This window comes from Maniola hyperantus, chromosome 6, assembly GCF_902806685.2.
Source record: "Maniola hyperantus chromosome 6, iAphHyp1.2, whole genome shotgun sequence".
Taxonomy (NCBI): domain Eukaryota; kingdom Metazoa; phylum Arthropoda; class Insecta; order Lepidoptera; family Nymphalidae; genus Maniola; species Maniola hyperantus.
Window position 1 is genome coordinate 1,769,155 of NC_048541.1, and position 13,502 is coordinate 1,782,656.

The following is a 13,502-nucleotide window of genomic DNA, read 5'->3' on the forward strand; positions in this document are numbered from 1 at the left end:
GACCGTCAGAGCAACCTCAGAGACCTTCAGAGCAACCTCAAAGACCTTCAGAGCAACCTCAAAGACCTTCAGAGCAACCTCAAAGACCTTCAGAACAACCTCAAAGACCTTTAGAACAACCTCAAAGACCGTCAGAGCAACCACAAAGACCTTCAGAGCAACCTCAAAGACCTTCAAAGAAACCTCAAAGACCTTCAGGGCGACCTCAAAGACCGTCAGAGCAACCTTAAAGACCTTCAGAGCTACCTCAAAGACCGTCAGAGCAACCTCAAAGACCTTCAAAGAAACCTCAAAGACCTTCAGGGCGACCTCAAAGACCTTCAGAGCAACCTCAAAGACCTCCAGAGCAACCTCAAAGACATTCAGGGCAACCTCAAAGACCTTAAGAGCAAACTCAGACCTTCAGAGAGACCTGAGAGACCGTCAAAGCAACCTGAAATATCTTCAGAACGACCCAAACTTCCCCCCGCCAGTCGACCTGAGATCGATGATTTTTCACTGTGGCTCGTGCGGTCTCCCTCCAGCGACTTCTGTTGGTGGCATTATGTGCACACACGGAGACAGGCGTGTTCGTTGCCAGAGCTATTAAAATTTTAACTGATAGGTACCAATGTCGAAACAATTAATGTGGATGAAAAAAATCAACAGGCCAGACCAAGGTAGGGCACTTGTACCAAATCTTTTAAGGATTTTCACTTTTAAAGAAATCCATAGTATTAGGATTATTAGATAGATAGATATTGACAAGGATTAAGGGTAATTTGAATTCCACCGAATTAAAAATCAAAATTATAGAGTTAACCCGCTTCCAGCAAGACCAAGTTTAGTTTTCACCCAACTAAATAAATGTGCTTATGAAACTAGCTATTTTTTATTAATAGAACTCCTTACTTCATGTTTATTAATGTTATTTTATAATGAACATGAATGCAAATCCATTCCGATATTATAAATACGAAAGTGTGTCTGTCTATCTGTCTGTCTGTCTGTCTTCTGCTGGCTTTTCACAGCCCAACGTTTTACCGATTTTGATGAAATTTGGTACAGAGTTAGCTTACATCCCGGTGAAGGACATAGGCTAATAATTAAACAGTTCCCACGGGATTCACGCGGACGAAGTCGCGGGCATCATCTAGTGATCAATAAATTAGGAAATGATGAAAGATAGGTATTAGTTTATACATATCATCAAAATCAATAGCCGAAATAAAAATATACCATCAGCTCGAAACTTCAGTCTAATGCTGACGTCACTAAAATGGTGGCCACGCGCAGTAGCAATTTGCGGGACTTCTAAACACTCTAATACATTTTTGCCCCCATGTACCAACCATACAACAAAATGTGTTCATATTACGTGTGTTGCATCTTTTTATAAGTTGATTGTAGGTATTACCATCACGGTTAGGAAAATAATTATCTCTATAATTTTAAGGTTCTGTTATAAATGAATAAAAACCAGTCAAGTTAGAATAAAACTTGCACATGAATGGTTCTGTTAAGAAATAGCACTTTTTGTGATCACGTGACCACTTATAATCTGTGCCACAAGTTCATAGTTTTCAGATTTTTTTGAAAAAAATTGTCAGATATAAATGGATTATAAAGTTATCATGTACACTAGTCTTATCGACACGATTTTGACAGACGCCTTATAATTGAAGGCGTTCCGGGCGTGACCCATCACCCATGGGAAACGCAGTTCGAATCCTGCCGGCTCCATAATTTTTTATATGTACTTACTTATTTAAATTTTAAAGTTAGGTATTTAGAAATTTTCTTGATGTGTGGGTAAAAACAGTAAGTATCAGAAAAAATTATAAAACTCTCTTTCTCAAAAGAAGAGAAAATATGCTGATGGAGCCAATAAAAAAATATTATAAACTAGATTATGCCCGCGACTTCGTCCGGGTGGATTTAGGTTTTTGAAAATCCTGCGGGAACTCTTTAATTTTCTGGGATAAAAAGTAGCATATGTCCTTCCCCGGGATGCAAGCTATCTCTGTACCAAATTTCGTCAAAATCGGTTGGACGGTTGAGCCGTGAAAAGCTAGCAGACAGACAGACAGACAGACACACTTTCGCATTTATAATATTAAGTATGGATATTTTGTCGTCTTCACATACCTTGAAGAGCCTTAATTAAGGCATTGTTTTTAAACACTGATTATTACATTTTCTTTGCTAATTGGTATAAGGGTAAATTAGCAACCTATGAATCAGATAAATGACATTCTGATGTGGGTGGGATGAATTTTTTATGCAAATTAGGCGACCAGTGACGAGTAGACCTATATAGCTTTCTTGTGTGTCCCATCGCCAGTTATAGATTGGTATTTGGTTAGTTAGTTACTTACTAACAACGTGATGTTGCTTTATTTTTTATTTTGTTTTTGTGTAATTGTGACGTCAGCGTATTCAGGTAAATTATTCGAGTATTTACTTATTGATAGAGTGAAGCGAGGTGTCACTAAGTTTAATCGGGTGAATTTACAGTAAGTTGTCCATCTGCCTGTCTATCCGTCTGTCCGTTCGTTCATCCGTCTATCTGAGTCTTATTATTACTTCTGAATTAACGAACATAACCTACTTCAAATTTTAAAATCACTTAAAACTAGCTGATGCCCGCGACTATGTCCGCGTAGATTTAGGTTTTTAAAAATCACGTCAGAACTTAAATTTTCCAGGATAAAAGTAGCCTATGTTCTCCACGGGATACAAACTATTTCTGTACCTTTCGTTAAAATCAGTTAAACAGATGGGCCGTTATAAGCAAGCAGACAGACAGTTACATTTTCGCATTTATAATAATGCTAGCTGATGCCGGCGACTTCGTCCGCGTGGATTTACATTTTTCAAAATTCCACGGGAACTCTGATTTTCCGGAATAAAAAGTGTCAATCCAGAGTATAATTTGTTTTCATTCCAAATTTCATCCAAATCCGTTCTGCCGTTTTTGCGTGATTGAGTAACAAATATCCAAAGATCCACACTTTCACATTTATAATATTATTAGGAAGGATTACTATGGATTTTGCCGTTAGTTGAAACATAGGTGCCAATACTAATTTATCGCCTAACGTTTCTACTTCCTAGAACTAGGTGATAGCCTTTTTCAACCTTTTGAAACTATTTTTAGAAGGGGATGAAGTTGAGGGGAGGATTGCTGGAGGGGAGGAGCCTGACAGAGGGGCTCGCGATGCTCCCTTCCAAGCGCAAATAAGCAGAGAGAATGCGCAATTCTGCTCAGGTGCCATTGTAAACAACCGTACTATCGTGACCGCCGCTCACTGCGTTGAAAAGTAAGTTAAAACAAGATAAAGTTGAAAACTAAAACCCGACTACGATCGTCTTAATAAACGCTGAAATATACAGGGTGGAATTTTGTAATGCCACCTGAAGGGAAAGTACTGTAGGTACATAGACTGAAAGCCATAAAGCAAATTAAGAAGAAGAAGAAGTACTGTAGATAGAATTTTTTGCTCAAAGAAAACATTCCTTTATTTTTGAATAGAAAAAAAAACTGCATTCAAAGATTTTCGAAAATTTGCTTGCCACATCCGGGAATCGAACCGATTGAAATCTGTAAAAATTAAAACCTGTACTTTTATTGCAAAGATCGTTATGATCAGTTATTATAAGGATGAAATCTCTTAAAGAAACTTGATAAATTAAATGAAAGGAAAACCATGAAAATGAAATGTTTTCTTCAAAGGAATGTTTTCTTTGAGTAAAATTTTCTATCTACAGTATTAAGAGTACTTTCCCTCAGGTGGCATTAGAAAATTTCACCCTGTAGGTATATAATATATCAAAATGAATCGCTGAATGTGTTGCTGATCAGAAATCTCGAGAACAGCAGAACCGGTTTCGCTAATTCTTTTTTTATAATATTCCTTGAAGTACGAGGATGGTTCTTACGGAGAGAAAAATTTAAAGTATTAAAAAAATTAAAGAATCGATTGTTAGGCGGTACGAAGTTCACCGGGTCAGCTAGTATTATACTAAAATTGAATTTCTCTCACTTGGTAGGATATTTTAATAGTATACCTACTATATTTATATCTCGTTGTCAAATGAAAAAGGAAAAAAAACTGAAAAAATAATACAATAGCAAAAAAATTTAAAGACCCCCTTTTTGATGAAGACTTTTTTTGATGGAACATGCGTCAGGTTGATTTGGATCAGCAGGGCGATTGTCTAAAACCTGCATCAATCATTATTACAATCTCAATTGTTCTGATTGGCTGAATTTGTGCGATTCTTGTTGCAACAATGCATTGTAGCCAATAGTAAGCGAGCGTCAACCAATCGGAGGTGATTGCGATCGTCACACTGTACCGCGGTAGGCCTGCAGATGTCGAATTAGGATTAGAGCGTAAGCAATATCTGAGTTCGGTCCGAGCCCGCGACTTCGTCTGCCTGGATTTATGATTTTGAAAAATCCCTCGGGATCTCTTTGATTTTCCGGGATATAAAGCCGCCTATGTCCTTCTCCGGGACGTAAGCTAACTCTGTACCCATCAAAATCGGTTAAACTGTTGGGCCATGAAAAGCTAGTAGACAGACAGACACACTTTCGCATTTATAGTATTTGTATGGAATGGATGTATTCAAATATTTGATATAATGTTTTAAACATATTTAAATATCACTTGCTTTAACAGTAAAGAAAAACATCGCGACGAAACCTACATGCCTGAGAGTTCACCATAACGTTCTCAGCGGTGAGTGAAGTTTGCCAATCTGTACTTGGCCAGCGTGGTGGAGTATGACCCTTCTTATTCTGAGAGGAGACTCGTGCTCAGTGGTGGCCAGCGATGGGTTGTGATGATGACGATGATGAAATGTTTTCATGATTCCAGTGCCGAGCCGAGAGACCTTAACGTTCGAGTTGGTAGCAACATTCGTGGCGAGGGGACGGTGGTACCTATCCAGAAGATAGTGCTGCATCCGGAATACGACTATCCGCAAAATAACTTTGATGTTGCATACTTGAGGACGGCGATGGATATCACATTCAGTCGTACAGTGTTGCGTGCTTTTTTAGCGGACCCTGTAGGCTCAGTACCCAGGGAGGTACTCGTAACTGGATATGGCTATCAAGGGGTAAAGTATAATAGTATCGTACTACTTAAACTAGACTATAGTTGGGTCATTACGAACTTGCTACTTGGGTCATAAATCACTTTTAGGGTTCCGTAGCTGAATGGCAAAAAACGGAACCCTTATAGATTCGTCATGTCTGTTTGTCTGTCTGTCTGTCTGTGTGTATGTCACAGCCACTTTTTTCCGAAACTATAAGAACTATACTGTTGAAACTTGGTAAGTAGATGTATTCTGTGAACCGCATTAAGATTTTTACACAAAAATAAAAAAAACAATAAATTTTGGGGTTCCCCACACTTAGAACTGAAACTCAAAAAATTTTTTTTCATCAAACCCATAGGTATGTGTACCCATTCTAATATCATTTATTTCTAAACTGAATAGTTCGCGCGAGTAACTTCTAAAATAAGAGAGTGCTAAAACTAAAAAAAAAATATATGTTGTACATTACCATGCAAACTTCCACCGAAAATTGGTTTGAACGAGATCTAGTAAGTAGTTTTTGATTTATCGTGGCATAATGTCGATAAAATTCGATTGTACTACGGAACCCTCAGTGCGCGAGTGTGATTCGCACTTGGCCGGTTTTATCAGACCCCTCGCTCGCACTTACAGGCCTTATGGAACTGAAATATTATGGTGTTTTGTGTAACAGTACAAAAAAGGATTAATTGTCGATGGTCGATAACTGGTTATAAAGAGCGAGAGGAGCAATACAAAATTAGCTATCAGCTACTTGCATCCGAACGGCATCTCTTTTTAACCGACTTCAAAAAAAGGAGGAGGTTCTCAATTCGTCGGAATCTTTTTTTTTTTTTTTTTTTTTTTATTTTTTATGTATGTTCCCCGATTACTCAAAAACGCCTGGACCGATTTTGAAAATTCTTTTTTTGTTTGAAAGGGTATACTTCAAAGTTGGTCCCATTTCAATTTGGTGAAGATCTGATGAACATCTTCGAAGATAGATACTGGAACTCCTCAACGGATAAGAGTAAATTGCTCGCGATCAGTGTAATAGCTTAGTTAACAGTAGATTTTTAACCAGTCATAGCATAATTCCATGGGGCCACTAAAAATTGTGAAATAAAAAATTTTTACAAAAAAAATAAAAACCGACTTCGTTACATAAACACTAAAAATTGAAAAATAATTTAATTTATTACCGAATATATTATGTATACAAGAGTTAATATAGTTCCATAATAATATTTTTTGGGGTCGGTGCCAATGAGGTGCCATTGTGGAGTCCCACAAAAATATGAAGTCTAGACGATTCGCGCAGCTAAAGCTAATTGGCACCGGCACCAAAAAAGTATTATTATGGAACTATATTAACTCTTGTATACATAATATATTCGGTAATAAATTAAATTATTTTTCAATTTTTAGTGTTTATGTAACGAAGTCGGTTTTTATTTTTTTTGTAAAAATTTTTCGATAACGACTTCTGCGGCATTCTCACAACCCGTTCGCACGTTCATAATGGTCCAAGTATGGACAAATGAGATGAATGAGATTTGTCTCATACAATACTTGTTTGTATTAATGTGCTTGGGAAAAAAGAATAATGGCGGACTAGGACTACTAGGTAGGCCAAAATACTAAAAGCCATTATTTTGTTGTGTAATCAGTACCCTGATTATAAATGCGAAAGTGTGTTTGTTTGTTGGTTGATTGGGTTTGTTTGTTGGTTGTTTGGGTTGGTTTGTTGGTTTGTCCTTCAATCACGTCGCAACAATGCAGCGGATTGACATGAGTTTTGCATGGGTATAGATAAAGACCTGGAGAGTGACATAGGCTACTACTTTTTATCCCAGAAAATCAAAGAGTTCCCACGGGATTTTTAAAAACCAAATTCCACGCGGACGAAGTCGCGGGCATCAGCTAGTTTCGTTATAAAAGATTATTCCTACTCATTCCCTCAAGCGACTTTTAGGTTTCTAACGGTTTCTAGTTTCCCTAATATGTATTAGTACTACGGCAACAATCATCATCATCATCATGATCAACCCATCACCGGCTCACTACAGAGCACAGGTCTCCTCTCAGAGTGAGAAGGGTTTTGGCCATAGTCTACCACGCTGGCCAAGTGCAGATTGGCAGACTTCACACACCTTTTAGAACATTATGGAGAACTCTCAGGCATGCAGGTTTCCTCACGATGTTTTCCTTCACCGTTAAAGCAAGTGATATTTTAAAAGTTATAGGTGCGTACCCGGGATCGAACCCCCGACCTCCGATTGGAAGGCGGACGTCCTAACCACTAGGCTACCACAGCTTCCACGGCAACAATACGATAGGATAAAATGATTCCAATACAAATCTAGCATTCTATGTTTGTTTTGCAGGAAGGTCAAATGCAACTTAGTGACAAACTGAGAGAGGTCACCTTACCAATAATAAGTAATATGGAATGTCAGTTATTTTATCCTGAAAAAAGCATCACCAAGAACATGATTTGTGCGTACAGCATGCGAGACATGGACAAGGGGACTTGCGTGGTAATTACCCACCTCTTCAATTTTAATTTCTTTATTTGCAGAAACATATTAATTTACATGAGGTCTTACAGAGTTACACAGTATAATATGTTTCGCCTAGCAGAAGGCATGCCAAAGTTAAAAGTAAAAATAGCACAATTCATAAACTACCTACTCTAGTAAGAATATTAAAGGACATTACAATAACAATTAATAGTAGAGGTGTAAGCATATATCGTTAAAAGAATCTAAAAACAAGTCCGAAGAAAATTAACAATTTTGTAAGTTTATTCACCATCATCATCATCATGATCAACCCATCACCGGCTCACTACAGAGCGCGGGTCTCCTCTCAGAGTGAGAAGGGTTTTGGCCATAGTCTATCACGCTGGCCAAGTGCGGATTGGTAGACTTCACACACCTTTAAGAACATTATGAAGAACTCACAGGCATGCAGGTTTACTCACGATGTTTTCCTTCACCGTTAAAGAAAGTGATATTTAATTAATCAAAACGCACATAATTCCGAAAAGTTAGAGGTGTTATCACTGCTTTTTAAAAGTTTATTGGCTTATTAGTATTTATTAGTTACTTTACATATTTTTAATATTAATTGTCATTAACTGCATTATTATCAGCTAGTCGTTAATAATAAATGAATTTATCAATGATGAATTTTGTAAAGTGACTACGCTCCTTGTGTAGGGCGACGGCGGTGACCCAGCGACAGTCAATCGAAGACTGATTGGAATCAGTTCCTTTGCCAGAGGTTGCGGTCCTGGTATGGGTCCTAGCGTCTTTACTTACGTCGATGCACCGGAGGTACGTGAGTTCATCATGAATGCCACCTCCTCCGCGCAGCGGCCTGGAACACCTTCAGAGCGACCTGAACTTCTTCCCGAAGAACCTTCAGAGCGGCCTGAACTTCTTCCCGAAGAACCTTCAGAGCGGCCTGATAAAGCTCCAAAGGGACCCGAAAAACCTTCAGAGCGGCCTGATAAAGCTCCAAAGGGGCCTGAAAAACCTTCAGAGCGGCCTGATAAAGCTCCAAAGGGACCTGAAAAACCTTCAGAGAAGCCTGAAAGACCTTCAGAGAAACCTGAAAGACCTTCAGAGAAACCAGAAACTTCAGAACGACCTCAGAGGCCTTCGAAGCGTCCTATGGAGCGACCTCAAAAACGTCCTGCAGAGCGAGAACCGTAGTAGATGGTATATAATAATTAAATAAACTATGTATCCGTAAAGAAGCAACTCAAACCTCATAATTTGATTTGATCGGCGTATGTAGACTTCTTATCCGAATGGGACCCTAAGAGTCCCAAACGCTTGGGACCCAAACGCGATGAGGCGGCCATCCGTTATATCTGTCGCAACGAAATGCTATAAACCGGGATTTGGTCATATCCCCTAGGAATATGGTCAAACCCCAGGAGATATTAAAACGATAACTCCAAATCCAGGTTTCGCTACCAATACCATTTCGCTTTGACATATGGACCAAAATTTTTCTAGAGATTTTTTAACCCCATAGAACTATGAATCAGATTACCTTTCAATATTCTGTGGTTCACTCGTTTCCCTCATATATTTTTCTTTTAACTGAAATAAATATGTTCATATCCATCTGTAAACTTTTATTAATAGAACCCTTTAATTTCTTTCTATCCTTACACCGATGGTCTAAGTTTGTGCTCTTCCACCGCTAGACTAAAAAAAAAAAGTTTTTATGGTTCCGTATCTCAAAAGAAAAAAAGGAACCCTTATATTAGGATCACTTCGTTGTCTGACTGTCTGTCGTGTCTGTCAAGAAAACGGAAACAAAACCTTATAGAGTATTTCCCGTTGACCTAGAATCATGAAATCTGGCAGGCATAGTATGCAACAAGTCGAGATGGCAATCGGGGTGGAGGCACACACAGCCGCACAGTCCCTGCGCTAGCTCGGTGCGGCATAGCACGGGTGATATGCGGGTATGCGGCGGGTCCCGCCATCTCATACCCCAATTGCCATCTTGACCTGTCGCGTTATAGGTAGGTAAGGAAAAAATTAAAGACCGTGAGTTTGCCGGTATCACTAAAAAAATTAAAATGTGTTCATCTATATAAAAGGCTGACTGACTGACTGACTGACTGATCTGTCAACGCACAGTTCAAACTACTGGACGGATCGAGCTGGAATTTGGGATGCAGATAACTATTATAATTTCGTATATAATAATTAGTTTACTTAAACGCTGTCCGTCATTAACTTGCAGAGTTGCAAATAAAAGTGTTATATCTTGTACGATGTACGGAACCTTTCGTGTGCGAGGCCGACTCGCACTTAACTGGGTTTTTTAGGACAAGAAATAACACTTTTAATGTTTTTAACTTTCATGGCGGTCATTTTGAAATTCTTATTATTTGTTGTTATAGCGGCAACAGTAACAGGTACACATTCTGTGAAAATTTCAACTCTCTACCTATTACGGGTTCACGAGATACAACCCGCTGACAGACAGATAAATAGATTATTACTCCCATCCCCGTAACGTTTATTACAATTGGAAGGAGATATAGTCTTACGGTTTACTTTAAAATAAGGACTAAAATCGTACTTCAGACATGACAATTGACACATAAACTTAAAAAACGTGAGAATTCATTTTGTACGCATAATACCTCAAACTTGCCAAAAAATAATTCTCTCATGGTGCCAAAATTCTTCGCATCGAATCCCGACTTTCTGCTGGGTTACGAAATGTTAAAACATCGATTTAAGTAGGTATTTTATATTTTACTAACAAGTTTACATTTTAAAAATCTGTACACCAATGATAAGCAAGTTATTAATTTTAAATTAACAAAAAAATTCAACTTTTTTTTTTTAAATACAAAAATTAAGTTGAAAAGTAAAACCCGACTACGATGGTTTTAAGTAACGCTGAAATATTGTATTGAACTTGTTTTTCTGTCGCTTGGTATATCTTTATGTTTATACAACGTTACTGTTTTGGTATACGCAAAAACCCAAACACGTGTCGAATACTTAACCCGGCGGGAGTGTGGTTACAAAATATTTCTGCCCGTAAATTAAATTGCCTGTATACTATATTGATTTTATATAGTATTTATATACATGTATATTGTATATATTATATTATATTTTATAGTATGTACCTATTAGAGTGTATGTGTTTATATATACCTATATATATTTATATATATATTATATTTATAGCTACATTGCGACTCCCCGTCTTACAGTTCTATAAGTTCTTAAGTATGGGTTGCCTGGAATCGATCACTTTAGTGATAAGGTCGCCCTTTGTTTTTTAAGTGTATCCTGTATTCTTACTCTCTGTAAATCTATTAACAATAAAGTTATTTTAAATTAAATTAAATTAAATGATTATAATAATCAAATTTAATTGAAATTTTAATTTTATTTATTAAAACACAATGCCTATACTTATATTTAGATGAAAAACTTAGTCATATTAATATATTTTACGTAGGCATCCGCTAAGAAAAGATTTTTGAAAATTTAACCCCTAAGAGGGTGAAATAGGGGTGTGAAATTTATGTAGCCCACGCGAACGAAGTTGCGAGCATAAGCTAGTTTTCTCATATAACAAAATAATTCTTTGTAAAAAATAAATTTTTATTATGAAAAACTAAATTATACCTAGTGTCAAAACGATAACACCGATAAAACAAGTTTCTTTAAAAAAAAAGTTACACAAAAATGAAAATTAAATAAAAACATACTTACTTAGAACTTTTTAATATTTAGCTGGGCCTCCCAAGGCTCTAACAGGTGGGGTGCAAGCCAGGTAACCAACCAGTGTGCTGCTGACGCGGGCGACGTGCGCGGGAGTGCGTTGTCGCCCGTTTGGTCTCCGGGGAAGGTGAGGTGAACATAGTTGGTCCACCTCGGAGTGCGACGGGGGACATCGTGAGTGGGTCCCCGGTGGACGGTCCGCCTCGGCGGACGTCGCTGGCTGGGTCGCGGTGGTTTGCTTCGGCGTTCCCGTGACCCAGTCGCCAGGCGACGCGCAGGAGTGCCGCTGGATATTCGTGGGTATTCCGGTCGCCTCTCGGCCCGCGAGTCCCACATACCTTCCCTCCAGTTGGTTGGCTGGCTGGTTAGCTGGCTGGCGTCCAGGATGGGGGGATGCGTAAATGCATTTCCCAGCGTTTAAAAAAGGCTCTAGCAGGTACAGTTTACATCATCGTGGCATAGGCACTGACATCTAACAAATATGTACGCCACCATCCATTATTTCATACTTACATATTTTTCTGTCATTGAGGTTATCAATTAAGCCGTCATCTTAATAATTAAGCTATTATAATAATCGTTATGCAATATTATGCAATAGGTGCCCCGTCCCGGCTTCGCACGGGTGCGGTATTCCAATGACAAATATGAATCTAGCTGATGCCAGCGACTTCGTCCGCGTGGAATTAGGTTTCTTAAAAATCCCACGGGGACTCTTTGATTTTCCGGGATAAAAAGTAGCCTATGTGTTAATCCAGGGTATAATCTATCTCACTTCCAAATTTCATCCAAATCCGTGCAGCCGTTTTTGGGTGATTGAGTAACAAACATCCAAACATCCACACTTTCACATTTATAATATTACTTGCTGACCCGGCGAACTTCGTATCGCCTATTGTATGGGAATATAAGTGTTGACTTTAGACTTTTCCAGACAATTTTTTAAATTTTTCTCTCCGTAAGAACCATCTTCGTACTTAAAGGAATATTATAAAAAAAGGGTTTAGCTGTTCTCGAGATTTGCGATGAACAACACATTTAGCGATTCATTTTTATATATAGAGATTAGCATTAGGATTATATTGTATATTTTTTATATATAGAGATTAGCATTAGGATTATATTGTATATTTTTTTTATTTATAGAAATGAGGGTAACAATAACAATATGATGTGGGTTATTTATAAATGTTATGCAAATTGGGCAACCTGTGAAAAGTATAATAAAGATTTCTGGAGTGCAATTTAGCCACTTATGGATCGGTGTTAGTATAGCAGTTGGCAACAACGTAATGTTATTTTACTTTATCTGCTCTTTGGTGATTGTGACATCCGCCTATCCGGGTAAATTATACTTTACTTTATTAGTTTACTGCCCGCGACTTCGTCCGAACGGTTTTTTTTTTTTTTTTTATTCAGATACAAGTTAGCCCTTGACTGCAATCTCATCTGGTGGTAAGTGACGATGCAGTCTAAGATGATAGCGGGCTAACCTGGAAAGGGTATGACAGTTTTTATTAAACCCATACCCCTTTGGTTTCTACACGGCATCGTACCGGAACGCTAAATCGCTTGGCGGCACAGCTTTGCCGGTAGGGTGGTAACTAGCCACGGCCGAAGCATCCCACCAGACCAAATTTAGATAGTTCCCTACTCAGTTAAACTGTTCCGTACACTAGGGCCTTATTATTTTAATTTCAAGTTTTTTTAGGGTTCCGTACCTCAAGAGGAAAAACGGAACCCTTATTTTGGCAGGTAGGTAGACAGTAGCTGACATTTGGGGAAAAATCTGAAAACCGTGAATTTAGGGTTAGATCACACAAAAAAAATAATTAAATTGTGGTCATGAACTAATAATTAGTATTTTCAACTTTCGAAGTGAGATAACTATATCAAGTGGGGTATCATATAAAAGGTCTTCACTTGTACCCACATTCTAAAACAGATTTTTATTTATTTTTATGCATTATAGCTTTTGAATTATCGTGCAAAATGTCGAAAAAATACGACTGTAGTACTGAACCCTCATTGCGCGAGCCTGACTCGCACTTGGCCGGTTTTTTGTTTTGTTTTTGTTTTTGTCTGAAAAATAATATTAGCCATGTTAAATGACTAATATTCCCTTTTCCTCTCCAACTAAGCGTCAGGCTT

General features: G+C 38.1%; 1 protein-coding gene across 1 annotated transcript; it reads left to right on the plus strand.

The window, feature by feature from the left end:
• Positions 1-625: 625 nt before the first annotated feature.
• On the plus strand, positions 626-8,846 carry LOC138402425 (hypodermin-A-like). Its single transcript, XM_069499027.1, has 5 exons — positions 626-659; positions 3,140-3,302; positions 4,866-5,109; positions 7,458-7,610; positions 8,295-8,846. The coding sequence occupies exons 1-5, from the start codon at positions 626-628 to the stop codon at positions 8,790-8,792; spliced, it is 1,092 nt and encodes a 363-aa protein (XP_069355128.1). The 3' UTR covers positions 8,793-8,846.
• The last annotated feature ends 4,656 nt before the right edge of the window (positions 8,847-13,502 follow it).

What these genes read in the sequence shown, in the direction of transcription:
- LOC138402425 (XM_069499027.1), top strand. Translation starts at nt 626, where the DNA reads ATGTGGATGAAAAAAATCAACAGGCCAGACCAAG. An exon ending in GCCGCTCACTGCGTTGAAAA is followed by an intron (nt 3,303 to 4,865) that starts GTAAGTTAAAAC and finishes TCATGATTCCAG; the next exon opens with TGCCGAGCCGAGAGACCTTA. An exon ending in TGGACAAGGGGACTTGCGTG is followed by an intron (nt 7,611 to 8,294) that starts GTAATTACCCAC and finishes CTCCTTGTGTAG; the next exon opens with GGCGACGGCGGTGACCCAGC.